At 35.9% G+C, this 21,919-nt stretch overlaps 2 protein-coding genes across 3 annotated transcripts in view; both read left to right on the forward strand.

The window, feature by feature from the left end:
• vaspb (vasodilator stimulated phosphoprotein b) overlaps window positions 1-1,846 on the forward strand; it is a 75,452-nt gene extending 73,606 nt beyond the window's left edge. For both annotated transcript variants that reach the window (XM_073850614.1, XM_073850615.1), the window contains 2 exons: window positions 613-670; window positions 769-1,846. In XM_073850614.1, the coding sequence (XP_073706715.1) occupies window positions 613-670; window positions 769-806 (96 nt within the window). In that variant the 3' untranslated portion in view covers window positions 807-1,846. The remainder of the gene's footprint in view (window positions 1-612; window positions 671-768) is intronic.
• Window positions 1,847-8,796: 6,950 nt separating this feature from the next.
• Window positions 8,797-21,919, forward strand: part of akt2 (v-akt murine thymoma viral oncogene homolog 2) — a 23,457-nt gene continuing 10,334 nt past the window's right edge. The window contains exons 1-5 of the mRNA XM_073850083.1: window positions 8,797-9,164; window positions 17,761-17,916; window positions 18,079-18,207; window positions 21,025-21,136; window positions 21,534-21,681. Of these exons, the coding sequence (XP_073706184.1) occupies window positions 17,871-17,916; window positions 18,079-18,207; window positions 21,025-21,136; window positions 21,534-21,681 (435 nt within the window). The 5' untranslated portion in view covers window positions 8,797-9,164; window positions 17,761-17,870. The remainder of the gene's footprint in view (window positions 9,165-17,760; window positions 17,917-18,078; window positions 18,208-21,024; window positions 21,137-21,533; window positions 21,682-21,919) is intronic.

Genomic DNA, 21,919 nt, shown 5'->3' on the forward strand with positions numbered 1-21,919 from the left:
TTTCTAACTTAATTAGCCTGCTACTAGCATGATGTTAGCATTAGTAGCCTGTTGTTGGCATGGTTAGCAAGTTACTAGCATGTTTCTAGCCTGATTAGGATGTCACTAACATGATTCTAGTTGCTAGGCTTGGTTAGATAGATGCCGTCAATGTAAGTCTATGGGATTTTTCCCAGTTTTAATGGTCATTTTTAGGAAAACCGATCTGAGTTTGTAAAGTTAAAGCTCTAGGAGGAGTAGCAGTCAGAAATTTTAGTCCTAGATAAAAAATAATAACTGTAAGTTTAAATAGCTTTCTCAAGCCAACTTAATTGCCAGAGCACCAGTGCTTTGAAACAAAAATGTCAATGTTGTAACAAAGTTGTTCAGTAAGTTGTTGTTGTTTTTTTAACTAAAGAAATGAATACATTTATTTTGAATGAATTTGAATTTTGTCTTAGAAATTCTCATTTATTCTTAATTGCATCTTTATTTTAGAAATCATTTTTGCATGGTTTATGCAAAATAAATAATAGTACATTTTTGTTTTGTGACGACCCTATAGATATTATCTAACTGAGGTATTATCATGTGAACATGAACTGGTTTATATGTGTCCATCTGATTGTTTAGGAACTGCTAGAGGAAGTGAGAAAAGAGCTTCAGAAGGTTAAGGATGAAATCATCAGAGGTGAGAACATTAACTTTTTCCATGCATTTCTCTTCCTGTCTCTGCTGTTTCGAATGATACTTTGCAATATTAATTAATTCCTGTGTGTTTGTTCACAGCCTTTATTCAGGAGCTACAGAAACGAGGATCTACATAGTCCCATAGAAATTGATGGGATTGAGAACCCAGGGATACACACACACACACACACACACACACACACACACACACACACACACACACACACACACACACACACACACACACACAAGCACCCAGGGACTTAATCCTTAATCATTGCCGTTGAACCCAAGACGAGCTTTCTAATACCTTTACCTGCCATTGTTTTCTTTCACGTTCATCTATTTTCTTTTTCTCCATGTTTTGTTTTCCACTTCCCGTACACATTGTCACCCTCACGCTTGATTCGTGTAGCACACAGTGCATAAACTCAATACTTGCCTAAAGTTATTGTATTCAGGGAATATAGCATATCAACTATCCCAGTGACTGTAACGGCCATATACAGACCTGCAGAGCTATGATGAAACAATAAAGAGGCAAAAACACCCCCCCCTCATGACCGGACCATCGTGTCAGGTCCAACTCTTGTGCTTTCAGCTGGGAGATTGTCACATCAGACCTGGTTTAGAGAAAACACAATTAATTTGAGCCTCAGAGCTTGGTGTTTGGTGTGTGGATGCATGTTCGTGTTTATGGACGTATGGCCACACTTGCCTCTGTTTATCAGTGCCATCTTGTGCGCGGTCACCTGACCACTCTCCGGTGGTGCGAAACAACTGTCGTCATAGCTTCAGCCCTCATTTGACATGTTTTTTAACTTTGTGTTGAGATATGAAATCATATGGCCACGATCGCTTTTGTCTGTCGGCCATGCCAAACTGCCTTGGAAAATACATATAAATATAAATATATAAGGTATATATATTTGTTTTGAGGGAAAATGATAGAAAACTTGAGATGATGTTTTTATTTTAATTGAAATGATTGGTGAATGGGGACTTAATGTGATTATGATGTTTTCTTTTCAGAGATTATTTTTGGTTTTCTGTTCAACTTTTTTTTCTTTTTTTTTCTATAGAATATAGGCTTTTTACACTGAAATATATAAAGAAAATTGCGTAGAGACACTGGATTAGATGCCTTTATAGTCAAATACAGCTGCTTCTTCTACTGCACTTGTGTCTGCCTCTTTTTGTTTCTTCAGAAAGAAAGCAATTACAAGAAAACAGTTCTAATCTATTTTACAGCCTTGCCACAAACGCATTTGGCTCTTAAAAATAAAGATGCTTCACGATGCCATAGAAGAACTTTTTTTGTCTATTTTTTCACAAAAGGTTCTTCGTGGCGAAAGAAGGTTCTTCAGATTTTAAAAAAGAGATGTTTTTTTAAAGAACCTTTGACTGAATGTTTTTTTGTGGAACTAAAAATGGTTCTTCCATGGCATCGCTGTGAAGAACCTTTTAATGCACTTTTATTTTTAAGAGTATTAGTCTCAATAGGAGGCTGCCAGATAAAAAAGGCCTTTTAAAAAAGTGACAAAACAAACATAAGTCTCATTTCAAATTGACACCAAGAAAGAGGATTTTTGACATTCATGGAAAATGTGTGATTTTTCAGGTGTGTGTTTTATTTGTGAAATGATACAAATGATTATAAAAATTTCTGCAATAAACATAAATTTGCTTTTTGTGATTTAAAAAATAGTTTAAAACCATCCTCATCAGGAATTATGAACAACTGGTAAACTCTACCATTTCTCAAAAAGAGTAGAACATTCAGGTCTAGAAACTTTTGGAATCACAAATTCAATTGCACTCCTTAAAATAAAGGTGCTTCACGATGCCATAGAATAATTTTTTGTCTAAATGGTTCCATAAAGAACCTTTAACATCTGAAGAACCTTTTTTGTTTCACAAGAAGTCCTTTGTGGTGAAAGAAGGTTCTTCAGATTATGAAAAAGTAAAAAAGAGATGGTTCGTTAAAGAACCTTTGACTGAATTGTGGAACCAAAAATGGTTTTCCTATGGCATCATGAAGCACCTTTATTTTTAAGAGTGTTAAGAGTTTTATTCTGTTGATTTAATAGTTTGTGGTGTTTCAGACACACAAATGGATAATAGCGTTTAACCCAGCATGTACACATAGGATGAGAAATACTAAAGTGAATCCTAAAAAAAGAAACCATTGCTTAAATGCGATCATTTCTACAGTAGTGTGAGACAAGGAGTAAAACTCACTCTTGACTTGAATTCAACATGTTTGCAGCACATGTATTGTCATCCACACATACTGGGCAGAATAAAAACAGCCTTGTTATGAAATCCAGGAAACAATTTCTTTGACTATATAAATGTTTATTTAGCCGTGGCTGAGAGAGCAACAGCAGAAGGATAATGAGCTGTTGTTTCCTGTTATGAATGGACCCAAGCGGAGTTGTCAACAACTGCAATCTCACTCTGCTTTTAGAAGCCAACCCTGATAAACACATTTGATTTCAGAATAGAGGATTAGAATAACCTCAACAACAGAGTGCCGTGACAATACACAACTCTTACAATTCGTCAGATAATATCTGTGTTTTTTAGAAATAGTTTTCAATGTTTTCTTTGTTACGCATGTTTTTCAATTTCCACTGGCCCCACATATGGAAATAAACACGCTCATACAGAGAACCACAGACATGTATCGTGTTACGCCAATATGGTAATCCTTCAGTACAAACTGTCCGATTGCAATAGTCCTGCTTTTATGGAACAGTTAAGTAAACAAGACTTTAAACAGTTTTAGCTGTTACTTAGTCAATTATTTCTATGTACCTATGTAAATGTAGTTCTACAGAGACACACAATTATGGCTGCTATAATCTCCCACTAATTTAGTAGCCTAGTGGTGTTTGGTCAGGAATGAATTAGGGTTTTTGGAACGAATCGGTTCAATGTATGTGTCAACAAATCACTCATGCCTGCATCCAAAATCGTATACGTTCTAATCCTGCTGAAAAACCCCCAGCTAAAACCAGCCTAAGCTGGTTGGCTGGTTTTAGCTGGTCATAGCTGGTCAGCAGGCTGGTTTTAGAGGGGTTTTGGCCACTTTTTGGTCTTAGCTAGAGACCAGCCAACCAGTCTAGGCTGGTTTTTAGCAGGGAAGTAGAGACTTCTTTTAAATAAATAGGCCTAATTACTTTGACTGTAAAAAAAAAAAAAAAAAAAAAAAAAAAACTTTTTTGGTATGAATGTGTGTGTATGAATCTGAGTAGAATATAATTAAATCAGGAGGCTACCCTGCTGAAAAAAAAACAGCTAAAACCAGCCTAGGGTGGTTGGCTGGTTTTACCTGGTCAGCAGGCTGGTTTTAGAGGGGTTTTGGTCACTTTTCTCCACTTGGCCAGGCTGGGAAACCAGCAAAAACCGCCTACTTCCACCTTAAACCAGCTAAGACCAGCCAACCAGCCTAGGCTGGTTTTAGCTGGGGTTTTTTTTTTTCAGCAGGGAAGTGGGGACTTCTTTTAAATAAATAGGTCTAATTACTTCAACTGTAAAAAAAAAAAAAAAAAAAACACAAAAAAACAAAAAACACTTTTTTGGTATGAATGTGTATGTATGAATCTGAGTAGAATATAATTAAATCAGGAGGCTACCCTGCTGGAAAAAAAACAAAAAAAAAAAACAGCTAAAACCAGCCTATAGGCTGGTTGGCTGGTTTTAGCTGGTCAGCAGGCTGGTTTTAGAGGGGTTTTGGTCACTTTTCTCCACTTGGCCAGGCTGGGAAACCAGCTAAAACCACCTACTTCCACCTTAAACCAGCTAAGACCAGCCAACCAGCCTAGGCTGGTTTTAGCTGTTTTTTTTTTTTTTTCAGCAGGGAAGTGGGGACTTATTTTAAATAAATAGGTCTAATTACTTCAACCATAAAAAAAAAACTTTTTTTTGGTATGAATGTGTGTGTATGAATCTGAGTAGAATAGAATTAAATCAGGAGGCTACCCTGCTGAAATAGGCTAGGCTGGTTGGCTGGTTTTAGCTGGTCATTGCTGGTCAGCTGGCTGGTTTTAGGGGGGTTTTGGCCACTTTTCCAGGCTGGTCTATCTGGTCAGGCTGGGAGACCACCAGCTAAAACCAGCTACTTCGAGCTTAAACCAGCTAAGACCAGCCAACCAGCCTAGGCTGGTTTTAGCTTTTATTTTTCAGCAGGGAACTTCTTTTGAATAAATAGGCCTAATTACTTCAGGACCATAAAAAAAATGGTATTGGTATGAATGTGTGTGTAGTATGAATCAGTGACAGAGCTATGAATCAGTATGAATCAGTGATGGACCCTTTGGCCACCCCACTCAAAACTGCCTTTTTTCTTAACAAGAAGTGCATTTATTAAGACGCAGAACCGCCGTATCTCTTTATGACCACATAAAAAGGAAGACTTGAGTAAAACAAACATTTCTGTCCTGTCAGCAATTTCTCTGTGCACAGGGCACGCACTCTTCAACTTTACTTGAATATGAGGCTATGCATATCACTTCATCATAAATAAAGCACACAAGAAACAAGCATAGTTCTGTCATCAGTTAAGTCATGAAATGACCAAAAAGGTGATTAAAGCTGCAAACTGTGCATGCACGTATTAAAGAACATTTCTCAAATGCATATACTAAAATATATTCTGCAATTCAAGATCACAGTAAGGCACAAGCTGATAGCCTGTTTTTTTTTTTTTTTTTTTTTTTTGTAAGTTAATGCACAAGTGAAGGTGAGCACATTGGATTTATATTAGAAAATATGTGCTAATTTGTTTTTCTCTCATTAATTTGTAAAGTACAAACAAAAATGAAACAATTTAAATGCATAAAATAACTAATTTTACATTCTGGCATGTATGTGCTCTTGACTTCCAGCCTTTTTCACATTTTTCACAGTCTCATCCATGAGTGTAATGTTGGAGAACAAGCTTTTGGGGGTTTTGAGAACCATAATCAAGCTGACTGCGCAATAGTGAGCCCCTACAAAAATAGTCAGATTCACTCAGTATTACTTGATCTAATTCAATAAAATATCTCAATTACAATTAAGTGAAAATTAATTGTATTCCGTTTTGTTTTAGTCACTAAAACAGTCCAGTGCTTTATAGTCAAACACATTTTTATATTGAAATAATAAAGAAGCCTAGGCTGGTTTTAGCTGTTTTTTTCAGCAAGGGTTACATTCTCATGTTAACATTGTACAGCTGCATGCTTCACAGTATTAGCCTACTAAATTAAATGATACTACTAATGATACTATGGATTTTTACATACTATCTTTTCACGTAGTGTTGTTCTCCTGCTATGTAACGGTAGTAGTGAAGAGGCATATTCGGATTTAGAGAGTCACATGTTTTGGTTCTGAACCAAAGATCAGTGAGTGAAAGAATAAATGACTCGCTCATAAGGACAGTCACTTGTCACCACCTAATAATGTAAGGTGCAGAAATATAGAGAATGCTTATTTTTCTTTTCTACTCTATTCTCATAATTTGTGTTCATATTTGTTGTAACGCAGCATATACCACTGACTATTTAATCAGAATTTATTTAATTACTATGTAGGGTATAGACTACAGTACAGTAGACACTTTTTGCTTTTTTATCACTACACAAAAACTAGATGCTGAAATGAAGTGATTTTTCCCGTGATGTTTATTTTGTTTGTGTACTAAAATATCAATAATTGATAATAGCCATAAGTAGTTTATATTTTCCACAATTAGCTCTTAAACATAAGGTGCATTTTTGTCTCAACTGTACCCATATGGTGTACAGTTGAGACAATCATTGTTAACGTAGATAATACCAGTACACAAACACACACAGCCTCTGAATATGCATTTTATTTTCTATGACTGAACTGTTGCTTTGTGCATAGTGACCTTAAAAATGTGTATCAACTGTACCCACTTTACCACCTTGTATATTTCTAAAAATGCTATAGTATCCTTTTAACATTAATGTTAAAATATGTCCATTGGTAATAGTTGAAATATCACAAATATCATTTTTAAACATAATTTGCGTTGCATGTGTGTAAATGTGACTTTTAACCTATTATCATAATACTGTACAACTCAACACAATAGGACACCAATCGGGGTACAGTTGATATTCTGTGTCTCAACCGTACCCCACTGACATACTTGCACATTTCTCTAGATCAGGGATCCCCAACCCTGTTCCTGGAGATCCTGCAGAGTTTAGTTCCAACCCTGATCAAACACACCTGTCTGTAATTATCAAGTGTTTGATCAGGGTTGGAGCTGAACTCTGCAGGAAGGTAGATCTCCAGGAACAGGGTTGAGCACCCCTGCTCTAGATTATGAAAAGACCTTGCATGGCACAATGTCATAAAATATGTCTATTTTTAGAGCACAGAGGAACGTTTGCAATAATATATGTTAGGTTTAACAATCATAAAAGACCAATAAGCTATTCATTGTGAAAGTGTTATGGTGAAATGAAAATCTCACCTTGGAAACAAAACTTTTGTCGATATCTTCGAAGTGGAAAGACGCAAACATTTCAAATTTCCCATGATTAAAGAGAAAACTAATACACATGACATGTGTGGAGCAAAAATCATGTGTGTACGCAAGTTATTTTCAGGTGTTTCAGCTTTACACAAATGTCTCAAATGTACTGTTTGGCTTCTTTAACAGTGTTGGGGGTAACACATTACAAGTAACGCAAGTTCCGTAATAATATTACTTTTTCCAAGTAACTAGTAAAGTAACACATTACTTTTTAATTGACAAGAAAATATCTGAGTTACTTTTTCAAATAAGTAATGCCAGTTACTTTTCCCCTCATTTATTGATTAAAAGCTCTCCTGTCCCCGTGTTGAGAGAAATTGTAAGATGTTACTTTAGTTCTAGAATAAATGTGAACATGCATTAATTCATCTCACTCACTAAAAAAACAGATACAGTGTTCTTCAAAATGAATAAAAACACTGAAATTCAATGCAAACCTGTAATAATTAAATATGTTAAATAATACAAATATCCTTTATGTATTTAATCCCATTTTATTAACCGATGTATTTGCTGCCGACCTTCGATGATCCAATTCATCCATACTAGTAAGCAAAAATTACTCAAGATAATCTAACATTTGTTGTCCTTTTTTTTTTCGCTAAAGTGTTGACATTTTTTCTAATGCGGTCTACTGTACAGACGTCAATTTACTTTTCTCTAAGCCTGCTTTTGGTGTAAAAAGGCAAAGATTTAAAACGTAACGCAAAAGTAACGTAACACATTACTTTCCACAAAAAGTAACTAGGTAACGTAATATAACGTAACGTAACGTAGTAGCATTATAATGCATTACTTTTAAAAGTAACTTTCCCCAACACTGTTCTTTAATATACACAAAGTTAATATTAGCGAATATTTTATTATTAACCTACTATTACCTCTTGCGAAATGTCATACCCACCGGTGTAAATTCACTTAAAAATACTTTATTTGTCATCTTTAAAAACAGAGGTTCAACGGTAGGCTATATCCAAACTATTTAATCTTCCAAGAATCGTATGGCTTTTAAAACTGTTAGTTTATTTAATCTTTTTAATTCATTTTAAGCTTTCGCTTTGTATTATTTATTTAATTCTAATCTATGCATGCGTAATGTTGACTTTTTATACCTTTATCCTTTGTGCCTTGGCCATACAAAAAATAGTAGCAAGAACGCTAGTGTAATAGCAGTTTTTGATGATTTTGATATTCACAAATCCTTATATGGGAAAATATGAAAACATATGCTCACACACTGGATTATACAAATCTTCTCTTTTAACCTCAAGGCTTTAACTTTGAAAAAAAAAAAAAAAAAGAAGAACACTGCAGTGCAGCGGAACTGTGGCAGATAACCAGCAGAGGGAGCTTATACGCTAAATGTAGGCCTGTGTCTGTTACAATATTGAAATAGCAACCAACCAAACAATCCGGACATTTATGACTGTATTATAAAATCGCAATCTCGCTGTCCTTACATAACTGACAGACAAAGACAAAAAACGGGCCTTTTCAAATTTCGGACGTTGCTCGTGACGTCGCGCGGAGCGTGCGCTGAGGTCATTTCCTGTTTGTGCTCCCGTTGAGTAGCTAGACGGAGGCCTATCCGCGATACCACCACCACCGTAACATCGCTCTCAGACATACAGGACGCCACGGCGAGGTTTTTAAAAGCTTTAAACGCCTCAAATAAGCGTCGTGGTATGAGTTTGGGTGACCGGGTTCGAGTTTCGGGCCACTGAGGGGCGCTTTGTGAGGATAATCGGGCGGTTGGGTGTTGTTATTTTTGGGGCAGCTGAGTGGTCATTGGCAGAGCTCAATACACAGCAGCTCGCGAGAGGAATAAACACACACTTCACGTCTCTAAACACCCTTGTTTCACTCCATCTGCATGGGCTTTTGAGGATTTTTGCATTTCAATTAACCAACACGTCGCAGGAGAATAAAAGTGGAGGTAAGGGACTAAAACGTGCATCGGTGATTGATGGCTAGCGTGATGTTTAGCCTAGCCCGAGTCTCTATATTTAAATTGCACTTAAACGTTAGGTTTTTCTGCGCTTTGGGACACATTACCAGACAAATCTCGATATCAATATGTTTCTCTTAGGTTTAGCTTACATAAAAACACCATCTACTGTCATAACTCATGTTTGTCATTTGCGTTTTCCTTTAGAGGCATTAAGAGTTTATTGAATAAAAACACACTTATAGAGTCATTTAAACCCATTTGGTGCTTGCGTTGATGGTCATTTCTTGCTGATCTATTCTAAGTGCATCATTGTGTTTTGACGGAGATGTCAGTCTAAAAGTTAAAAATACACATCGGGAGAATATTATCGATCAGGCCGTTTACACGCTGTACACATGCATGATGGATGTGGATCTATAGGGCGAACCCACTGTACATGCTGTATGATCGATTAAACCGATGCCACTTTGCCTTGGTTTTATTAATAGAGCTGCCATGCTGTTCCACGTGGAGTTCAATGCCATTCTCTATGCTTGTTTAAAATCTGCAATCTGTATTTAAGTTGAAAGTGGTCATTTGTTTGGACAGATATGAAAGAAGGCATCTGTCAGGTTTGTGCATGTGTGTAAATGAGGCCTGAAGGTTACTGAGGTTGAGAGGGGTCAGATTTAGGATTTCTCAGTCTGGAATTATTCAGAAAGTGTGTAGTTTGTTGAAATGGTCACAGCTCTTGTTTGTCTTTCTGCTGTGGACTTCAAAGTGCGTGCGTGCGTGCGTGTGTGTGCGTGCGCGAGAGAGTTGTTGCTGCAAAAGAGGAACATGCAGACCACTGACCGACTGATACACGCACACTAGATGCACATATATCTGCCGGAGATGGAGACGGTCAGTGTGTTGCCAGTGCATGTGTTAAGCAGTTGTGTAATGGACTAGCAGGGGCGTCACAAGGTGGGGATTTTATTTTGCAGGGATAATCCAGTGTTGTGCCCATGGTGATAGGACAGCATGCCAGATCTTTGCCAAAGGCAATGTTGTGACAGGAAACTCCTCTGGCACAGACTGATTGTATACTCAACAATTGGAGAAAAAAGGCAGAAGAACATTCTTTTTTATTTTTTTTTGTGTTGTTTGCTAGGACCAGAATCTCTGTTACTGTTGGTTGTATAGGGTTAGTGATTTGTACAAGCACCTTACAATAAATGTTGAACCATGACATGCATCTGGTCCTGCAGAGTGCTACAAATTTGAAAGATATGTTGTTTGATAGATAAAATGAGCGTTAAGTCCGACAGATTAATGTTGAAGAAAGAACCAGAGCTGTATCAAGTCACCAAAAAAGTTAAAGTGAGTTGGAACTGCATCTTTTGGACTTGGCCACACTGTAAAGGAAAGAAAAACATTTTCTGGTTAATTAATCAATTTGAACATCCTTTAACAGGTTGATTTTTTGCTTAATAAATGTAATATTAAATATTAGGCTTAGAGACATGCTTTGTCTTTTAAACATAACATAATTTGCTAAGATGAATCCTTAAAACAATGTAAATATTGCCAATGCATTAAGAAAGCTAAACATAATTGACATTGTCTCTGACAATAACTCACATATTTAGCTTAATGCAGGTTTAACACATGCAGTTTCACCCAGTTTTATGTTGATCTTGAGTACCTATAGTGTAGTACTGCATCCTTTATATCTTCAAAAATCTTTAGTTTGATCATATTTACAGAAGAAAGATACAGCTTTACGATTCTGTCCGAAAACAGCCGAACTACTGGAGGCGCGCCGTGAGCGGAGCTAAAGACGATTACTTGCGTGCCGATTGGCAACAAAACAGACATTTAATGCCGTTTCACTTACCATCTGCAGTTCTGAATCATTACTGGGATCTTTTATAGCTGGGACCGCTCCATCTTTCAGTATCAAACGATGTGCAAGTCCAGCGTCGAACTGGGTCTCATTTATAAAACGTTCCTCAACAAACACACTTGTAAAACCCTTAATGACGTCATGAAGAGCCATGATCGAAAAAAATTTCCAAAACTTGTAAGAAACCCAGAAGTGTGTATTCTTTTTTTGAAACTTTGGCCATGTTTAGCATGAGAATCCAACTCTTTAACAGTGTAAATAACTTCACATGCATGAAACAGCTTTGGACCTCCCCTTTAATATTTTACACACTTATGGTCTTCAAGTAGATCTATCTTATAGACGTTGTTTTTTAGCATGTCGGTATTCACCAATATTAACATTCTGACAGATACGATGGAACCTTTTCACAAGACTGTGATGATGCAGTCGTCATTATAAATCCTTGAAAGTTTTGGTTTTGAAAAAAATGTATGTACATTTATAACACTATACTTTGTATTATATCACCTTTTCATCAAGTTACAAAAGAACTAGTTAACGCTAATGTGAGGGTTAACTTCATTTTGACATTCTTCTCTTTTCTGACTGCCGATATCAGTCTCTCTCAATTTTTTTTGTCCTTTGATTGAAAGTTGAATTTTTCTATTGCTATTTGAGCAAATGGGAGAGCAAAAAACATATTTGTGGTACTCTCCCATTCATTTTACCCAACTATGATGACTTCTGCTATGAAAAATCTGAGAAAAATCCGTAGACCAATAATTATTTTAATGTTATGGTCAATAACAGATGAAATGATGGTTCAACTCCTAATGAAAACTGCTGTTCACCCTAATGTACTTCTTAGGCTGTATGACTTTCTTCTGCATAACACAAAAGATATTTTGAAGTTTCAGCTGCTTTTTCAGCGGCCATTCAGTGAAATTGTACAGTGGTGCAAAACAACATTAGAGCCCACTGACTTCAATTATTAACAAAAACACTGATGGGTGAAGCTCTTGTTGTGAAATAATGACAGAATTTTTAGGTAAAGTCTTCTATCACATTTTTTTTGGAAGTGGATGAACATTTCTAAGCCTTAGTTATCAAGCGTTGTTTTTTGCAATAAAAGCCTTGTGCTTTCTAATGTTGCTTCTGAAAACAGCAGGTGTCTTGTGTTGTTCGCCGTACAAAGTGGCACATTCACCTGTGGCTCAGACTGGCTTTACTGCAGTCTAATTGGCATCTCCATGGTAATAGAATAGCGCTCGTGCATTTCCCGTCAGAAATGGTTTAAAAACACTTTGTGGTAAATGAGGCTCATCCTTGTCCCATGTTCATTAAGTCCGTATGTTACTCTCTTCACACATATTGTGATTTTAAAAACCAGAGTAGAAGCTTTCCACATAAGGATGGGGAATGCAGGTTTCACGGTTATCTTGCTCTTTCCTCCAGCAGGTATCACTTTAGCACACACTTTTATGATCTTAGCACAAAGCATCAATTAAACATGTTTTAAATTCAAATGAAGTTCCACAGGAACATAAAAAAGAAGAGAATTTGTATTTGTTCCTTTTTATAACTGATGCCAGTCTAATCACATGCAGATCCATGTAGGTAAATGGTTTTGGAACAAGTAAAGCACAGTTGTAATCATCATAAGAATAAATGAAGATAATTTCCTGATATTATAAATCCTCATGTTTTGATTTTGTAATGGCTGCAATCAATTATTTATCAAATGATGAGACATCTTTATAAGTCTGATGTATCTTAAAGTATCTGTCTTGTCTTTTTTAACTGGATTGGTCATGCTTTCTGGGTCTCAGGACAGATGTGAGGTTAATATTTGCATTGTTTACATTATGTGTCGGGGGTAACGCATTACAAGTAACACGAGTTACGTAATTAGATTACTTTTAGAACTTTTGTAACTAGTAAAATAACACATTACTTTTTCAAAAATATCTGAGTTACGCCAGTTATTTTTTGTTCCTTTTTGTATTTAAACCCATTTCATTAACCAATGCCTTTACTGCTAACCTTTGTTGATCCAATTCAGCCATAAGCAAAACTTGCTTTAGATTAGATTAACATTTGTTCTTAATTTTCTCATTGCTAAAGAGTGTTGAACTTCCTTTTTTATGGTTCTCCTGTACAGACGTGAATTTACTTTCCCTTTAACCTTTAGACTTATTCATTTCACTTTTTGGTGTGAAAGGGCTTTTAGATTTGCTAAAAATCAAACCTTATATTTAAAACAAACAGGCCCTGCCCAGATTTAAAAAAAATAATGCAAAAGTAATGTATCATTACTTTCCATAAAAAGTAACTAAGTAATGCAATTAGTTACTTTTTTAAGGAGTGACACAATACTGTAATGCATTACTTTTAAAAGTAACTTTCCCCAACACTGTTCACATAAATCATTTTATAATAAAAGGTGGTCAGTGGTCCTCAGTCCATCATCGTCTTAGATGTCCAAGATTAATTATATCCATCAGCATCCACCGGGATCGAGACCCTGATCCTCCGTCAGCAATTTTATCCCACATATAAAGACACTTGTTTGTGAATAGTGACTCAGCACTTTAGATTTATTCATGCACTGTATAATACAACTGAAATTTTCCATCCCACATCTTGCACTCACCTCTTTGTCATGATCTGTTCATTCGCCCCCAGTTAGAGCTTGATATTGGAAGTAGCACAGGACTCTCTGTTTTATTCAGTAAGATGATGACAAATGAAGTTCAGCTGTTCCTCTTCTGTTAAATGTGAAATTAAGGCTTATCTGTTGCAGAGTGCTGAACGCTGCATTTATGGCAAGTTTACATTACAAACATTTCTAAACAGGTGGCATTCCTGTCAGGTCAGGTGAGCATTTGTGGAAAATATTTCAGTTGTGTGCTGGAGTACGTTGGATGCAGTCAAAATTGAAAGTCACTTATTCACCCTCTGTTTCAAACCTTTTTAGTTTGTGAAACACACACAAAAGGTGAAGGTCTTTGTTGCCACACATTAAAAGTCAGTGGGATCTAAGTGGGATCCGTTTGCTAAAAAAGAAGCAACAAAAAATGTAAAGCTCCTCAGTAGAAGTCGACCGATAATGGATTTTACCGATTCGATAGCTAGGTTGGACTGCACTAGCCGATTAATTGACTGAATGGAATATAAGACGTGTTTGCTAGCGCCACCCCATGGGCAGCGCGGCGCTGACGAACACCAAAAGTGGGGCGGGACTTGCTGGTTTAATTGTAATCTCAAACGCCATTGGTTACCTCCTCTATTTCAGAGGTCAGTCAAGTTAATAACTTAATGTTGTATGAAAAATTTAAATATGTGACCCTGGACCACAAAATCAGTCATAAGGTTAAATTTTACAAAACTGAGATGTATACATCATATGAATACTCAGTAAATAAGCTTTCTATTGATGTATGGTTTGTTAGGATAGGACTATATTTGGCTGAGATACAACTATTTGAAAATCTGGAATCTGAGGGTGCAAAAAAATCAAAATACTGAGAAAATCACCTTTAAAGTTCTTCAAATTAGGTTCTTAACAATGCATATTACTAATCAAAAATTACATTTTGATATATTTATAGTAGGAATTTTACAAAAAATCTTCATGGAACATGATCTTTACTTAATTTCCTAATGATTTTTGGCATAAAAGAAAAATCAATAATTTTGACCCATACAATATATTTTTGGCTATTGCTACAAATATACCCCAGCGACTTAAGACTGGTTTTGTGGTCCAGGGTCACATATAACCTTTAACCATTCCAATAACCATAGAAAAGTGTCATTACAACCTAAAAAGAGGGTTTATGTCCTGGGTTTATGGGTTATTAGTTATTATATAAATTAATACAATATTAAACAATTAAATTAAAAATATGCGAAGCTGTCTAAGCTAGTCTGTGCGCGATGTAGACATTATTCAAAATAAGTTAATAATAAATATTACATAAAGTACATTAAATAAAATAAGCCCACAATAAACATTTTGTGCATCCCACAGTCTTGTAAGTTCATTAACTGACCCTCTTTTTTCTGTAATATTTGTATCATTCGTTTATATTCATTATTTTTCTTTTCATTTCGAATGTAAATGTTACTGTAAATGATCGACAATAAAGCTTTGATTATGCTATATGACACTGATTTTTACTGGAATGCAGTTTAAAGATTGAATTTAACATATATTTTATTTATTTTGTTTCTTCTAATTAATAGACTAGCCTATAAATATATAGTAGTTCAATGACGAGTGAATTATTCACGTAATTTTATTTGTAAATAATTTTATTGTCACAGTACATCAAATAAAATAGGCCTACAAGACATTTATCCATCGTTCTATTAACTGATAGTTTTTTCCATATTGTTGTTGTTATTTATATATTATATATTTATTAGTATTTATGCCCATGTGTGACGATAAATAAGCTGTTTTCATTTACAAATGAAACTACAATGATTCATTGAAACCTCAGTGAAACACTAGTGTTTAAATAGGCTAGTCTATTAATTAGATGAAACAAAATAAAATGTTAAATTCAACCTTTAAACTGCATTCCAGTAAAAATCACAGTCATATGTTGAGCATTTACAGTATCATTTACATGTAGAATGTTAAGTAAAGAGATCGAAATGAAGGGGGAAACGACTATAAATGAAAATATATGATATTTGCTGCGGGGGCACGGGCTTCGATAATCTCACTCCTTTTTGACCATACCTCTGTTTGCATCCCTGATAAATGGTGCTCTACTATCTAAATCAAAAGTAGCCTACTGAACCATATTTTGTAAATGAATAAAAATATTAATATTAATTATATATGGATCATTACAGTTAGTTCATTATTAACAAAAGCAACTACATTTTTAAAAAGAAATTAACACTCTAACAAGGAACAATACTTCTATTCTACAGCTTTTATCAATCTTAATGTTACAAATGGCCATCTTTAAATATCTACACAAAGTCTATTTGTATAGTATTGAAATTACATACATAAAGAAATATTGTGTACTTTCACAATTTAACTGCTTCTATTCTACAACATTTGTGCATATTTAATCAAAAATCCACATGGATTTTTGCAGATAACCGATAGTCCCACCAATCAACTATTGGTGCCGATTAGGGATGTAACGGTATTGTAAATACCGTCATACCGCAATAACAATTTTTTTCGATACTACCGTGGTCGCATGACTCGATAAAACGATAGGTCTTCTGAGAAAAGTTTGCTCAGGCGAATGGAGCGAACGGGAGGTAGCGGGAACTACATTTCCCATCAGCCCAGGCGTGGCCATCATCCTTTGCGGTCTGTTGTCGCTACAGACTGTAGCAGCCAGCAAGGAAAAGAGATGGAAATGGTCGAACCTGCTCCGTCTGCAGTGCGTACGCGTTACGTATTCTTTTCAGCACCCATGTTAACGGATTAGAGCGTTCACACTGCACGCGGTTGCTGTCCGGCAGTACGTCCTAGAAGCGGTGCCTTTGAAGCAGTGCAGCGATCGTTTCGGCTCCTCGTCTGTTTTATTGCTGCGTTGTATGAGCTGAATTAATGTTACAGTGCATTGTTCGCTGTAAAAATGAACATGGATTGACACGGAAATGTACCATAAATGCATATAAATGAAGTCTACTGTGTTTCACAGTCAACACGTGGCTTTTTGGCTATGATTAAAATAAGGAAAGGTGCAGTTTTAAATAAACTAGGCAACATAATAGATGCACTTGTCCAGGTAGAAAAGTTCTTTAAAGGATTGTTTTTAATAAAGATTTAATGCAAAAGAAAGGCATGAGAGCCTACTGCACTGCATAAAATGCTTTTCTTACTTAGAATTTTGTCTTGTTTCCAGCCAAAATATCTAAAAATTCTTAAATCAAGCATGATTTTCTAGACAAGTAAAAATTATTGTCTTGTTTTTAGTAAAAACAAGTCAAAATTAAGTGAGTTTTTGTTTAAAACAAGCTGCTAAATCTGCCAATGGGGTAAGAAAAAAAAATCTTATTTCAAGCAGACAACTAGATTCAGACAACTCATTCAGCTAAACTGATTTGACTGTTTTTTACATGCTTTAATAATTTTTTGTTACTAAAATTGAAAAATTTAAGTTTCTGTTTGAAAGTTTACAGATAGATGGCTAATTTGTATGCCATTGATATGTTCAGTGTTCATGTAAACTGTTTAATAAACACTTCTGGGACTTTTTTCGAGTCTCTTCATTAGTTTTGTTTTTCCTGTAAATGATTCAATAAATACCGTACCGTGCCATTCATACCGAGGTATTACCGTACCGTGAAGTTTTGATACCGTTACATCCCTAGTGCCGATTAATCGGCAAAACCAATACATCAGTCAGCCCAAAAAACTATCGCCATGGATTTTTGCCGATAACCTTTAGTTCCGCAAATCACTTATCGGTTCTGTGTAATCTGCAAAACCGATGCATCGTCAACCTAGAAAACTATCAGCATGGATGTTTGCCGATAACCTTTAGTTCTGCAAATCGGTTATCGGTTCTGTGTAATCTGCAAAACCGATACATCGGTCAACCTAGAAAACTATCGGCATGGATGTTTGCCGATAACCGGTAGTTCCACCAAAATCGATACGTCGGTCGACCTCTTCTCCTTAGTCTGTTTTTTCTTCTGTTGTACTTTATTGTGGTTGACATTGTTTTATTTGTATTATCCTAGGTGAGTCTAGCTCTGTGGTACTGAAAGCCTGCCTGACCCAAAACTCGACGTTCCCCCTCCCCCAACCTCCCTGCCACCCTGCCCTACGCCCCATACACCCCTAACCCAGCATGAACGAGGTCAGCGTCGTTAGAGAGGGCTGGCTCCACAAGAGAGGTGAGAATCGCTTATTCACTCGTTCTTTGCAACATTTCATATCATACTTTTGGATTGTAAATACTGACTTGCTGTCCTCCTTGTCTCTCTTTTCCCTGTCTCTTTTTTTTTCCACTTACCTCCTCCTGCCATCTACCTCCTTGTATCTCTTCCTGTCTGCAGGTGAATACATTAAAACTTGGAGGCCCCGATATTTCATCCTAAAGAGCGATGGCTCTTTCATCGGCTACAAGGAGAAGCCAGAGACGTCAGACCACAATCAGCCACCTCTCAATAACTTCTCAGTTGCAGGTCTGCCACACTTTACAGCATCTCTCCACACGCAGCAGTTTGTCTTTAGTATTCTAACATATGCGTTTACCTGTAGGTATTTAGTTTTGAGCTATGGGTTGTTTCATTTCTTAACAATTGTCGTTTATACAAACTATTACTAAGGCAAGGGCACTGTATAGGGAATGGGACAATATCATGAATCTACAGATTTATATCTGCTAATATTGAGTATTTAATTGTTTATTTTACCATTTGAATCACTTTTGTCATCATCTAGTATCTAAAGCGGTATTGGTAAATTATGACACAAGTTTATCTGTTTGTCTGGCCGTTTGGAAATGGCAGTGTTTAAGAAAACCTGTTTCAAAATTGTCTTTAATTTAAGTAGTTAAGTAAATTAAGTAAAAATATCAATGTTTGTTGAAATATGAAAACAACACTGGAACTGTAACAAACCAAAAATTAAGTTCACCCAGTCGCTGTTGGATGTTCTGGTTTGTTTAACTCTCCTAAACCTTTATATAAGTGTATTCGTTCAAGAAGAATCGCCCAGTTAAGAAAGCAAGAGGCCATCTGATCAACATCAAATCACGGTTCACATTTGAAGGGAACCCTGAGTGTTCAGACTTGTATAGTTTATAGTGGAAATGATGTACTCTTACTGAAATATGTAGTAGAAAACCCATCAAAGTTTGATGTTACTTAAAAAATCCACATCATTATATGTGACCCTGGACCACAAAACCAGTCTTAAGTCGCTGGGGTATATTTGTAGCAATAGCCAAAAATACATTGTATGGGTAAAAATTTTTGATTTTTCTTTTATGCCAAAAATCATTAAGAAATTAAGTAAAGATCATGTTCCATGTAGATTTTTTGTAAAATTCCTACTGTAAATATATCAAAATGTAATTTTTGATTTGTAATATGCATTGTTAAGAACCTAATTTGGACAACTTTAAAGGTGATTTTCTCAGTATTTTGATTTTTTTGCACCCTCAGATTCCAGTTTTTCAAATAGATGTATCTCGGCCAAATATTGTCCTATCCTAACAAACTATACATCAATAGAAAGCTTATTTATTGAGCTTTCATATGATGTATAAATCTCAAGTTTTGTAAAATTTAACCTTATGACTGGTTTTGTGGTCCAGGGTCACATTTACGTATTTTGGACTATGGTGGGGCGCCATTATTTTGATTACGTAGCACAACGCAACTCGGAAAATAAAATACTGATACGATGACCACAGCTACTGAAAGAGTTTACAGGTGGCGATGGATAGAAGTGTAGGCGTAAACCAAATGCTGTATCATCGATTTTCCCCACAAAGAGTCTAAAGGCACTGGGATATTGAGTAAAATCCACACTGAGAAACTCCTTCAGCAGCTGTGACGTCATGACAATAATATTTAGATGTTTTAATATTTTTAGATGTTTTAACATTTAGGCTGTTTTTGGGGAAAATTGAAGTACAGCATTTGGTTTAAGCCTGTGCTTTTATCCATCGCCGCCTGTAAGCTCTTTCAGTATCTGTGCTCATCGTATCTACCCTGTTAATAAAAACAGCATATGCTGGTTAGGTAGGTTTTGATGCTGGTTTATGCTGGTCCCTAGCTGGTTCAAGTCAAGTCGAGCTTTATTGTCATTCTGCTACATGCATGGAAATATAGTGGAATGAAATGTCCTGTCTCACAGGACCATGGTGCTACATACTAGTTAAACATAACATGAACATACAACAGTACAAGTATAAGAAAAGCAATTATAGACCTATACAACAGTTAACTACATTAAATAGTTGACTACACATACACAAACTGAGACTACAAAAACTTTAACATTAAGTTTTACAAAAGAGATATTTGTACATGAAATTGTGCAAAAAAGATATTTTGTGCATTAAGTTGTGCAGAAGAGAGATTTTGAGGGAATATCATAGTGGAAAATAACTCGTAGTGCAATGCACAAGTAAACATATATAATCCTGTCGAGTCTTTGTAGCAGCGAGTGTTTATAGATAGTGTCTAGTGTACATAAGTGTGTTACTACAGGTGGTTTAAGCTTGTCTTAAGCATCCCAGCATCAAAACTTACCTAACCAGCATATGCTGTTTTTTCAACTGGATATGCTGTCCTCGTTGCTCTGAAGAAGTTAGACGGTCTTTCCAGAATGTTTATTTCAGTGATTGCTTGTTTTCTTTTCATTTGTAAAACTGAAATACAGTAAACCAGAAATTAAATTTCAAATTGTACATTAATTCCTTCGATATATGTACAAATATGAATGCTTACAGTCTGGATGTGTGTATACTGTACATGGGATGGAAATATGTGCTCCCATTATCATATTATATCGATCACAATCTGTACCTTTAAGAAGCAACATTGTCTTAGCATATAACACTCTTTCAGATTGATTAAAAATAGTCAATAACTTACAAGCATACATTTCTCCAAGGCAATGACCATTCGTGTCATTGCATATAAACACTGCATATATACAGAAGAGTAATACAACTGCTATATTGAAAACCGTCTGTAGGAGTTAGCATACACCATGACTAGACAATGGGCAGAACAGTATCAGTATTTATTTTCAGATTTGTGTTGCAATCTATGTTATCAAAATAATGGCACCCCCCATAGTCCAAAATATGTATATAACAATGTGTGTGTTTTTTTTTTAACTACAGATTTTAATATTAGTTATACATTAAGCTATACAAGTTTTAAAACCCAGGGTTCCTTTTAAAACATGGTTTAGAAACTTTAGGCTTGTTGAACAAATTTAAATCCGAAAAACAACTTTTCAGAACTTTTATATCTTTACAGAGTGTCAGCTGATGAAAACTGAACGACCACGACCGAACACATTTGTCATCCGCTGCTTGCAGTGGACCACTGTTATTGAGCGCACCTTCCACGTGGACAGCAATGCTGAAAGGTAAGAAGATGAGATGGAGGGTCCTGCTGGAATCAGTGTCCTTGTTGTGAATAAATGAGTGGAAAAGAAATCAAAAGCAGAGAAGAGTGGTATTTACCGGAAAAGCAGATTTAGTTGTATTAACCAGATTTTTGCCAACCAAAACAGGTTATTACTCACTGCCTGTTGCTTAAATTGAATCGTAAGGGAGTTGAAAAACATTTCAGTGGAAACAGGAATTGTGTTTAGGTCATTGTGACTAAAATGCCCAATTCTTTCAAAAGATGGCAATCATGTCCATGTGATCAGTGTAAGACCATAGAAAATAATTAGAGGAACTGCAACTTGCTTTATGTTTTAATGTTTGCTTGTGGATTTAATAAATGACTAATATGATTTCATCTTGATGTCAATGCAGAGAGGAGTGGATACGTGCCATTCAGGCTGTGGCCAATGGGCTCAAGTCCCGGGAAGAGGAGGAGCCAATGGACATCAACTTTGGCTCCCCTGGAGACAACAGCCTGGAGGGGATGGAGGCTGCCATCGCAAAGTCCCGCACCAAAGTGGTGAGGGCCTTAATTCAAAGCAGGGCTCTACGCTTACTTTTCTCTAACTTAAAAAATTTAGGAGCACAGTCAAAATTTCAGGGGCACATTCTAAACAATAATCAAAAAATCTGATTAAAAATTAGCCTTTGTATTACGAGGTGATATTTGACTCCTTAAACTGATTTACAGGGGGATTTTGTCTTTACCTTTGTAATAGCATTTTTCTAACTTTATTGGAAGTAGTATTTTCTTTTGT

This window comes from Garra rufa, chromosome 11 (assembly GCF_049309525.1).
Source record: "Garra rufa chromosome 11, GarRuf1.0, whole genome shotgun sequence".
NCBI lineage: Eukaryota > Metazoa > Chordata > Actinopteri > Cypriniformes > Cyprinidae > Garra > Garra rufa.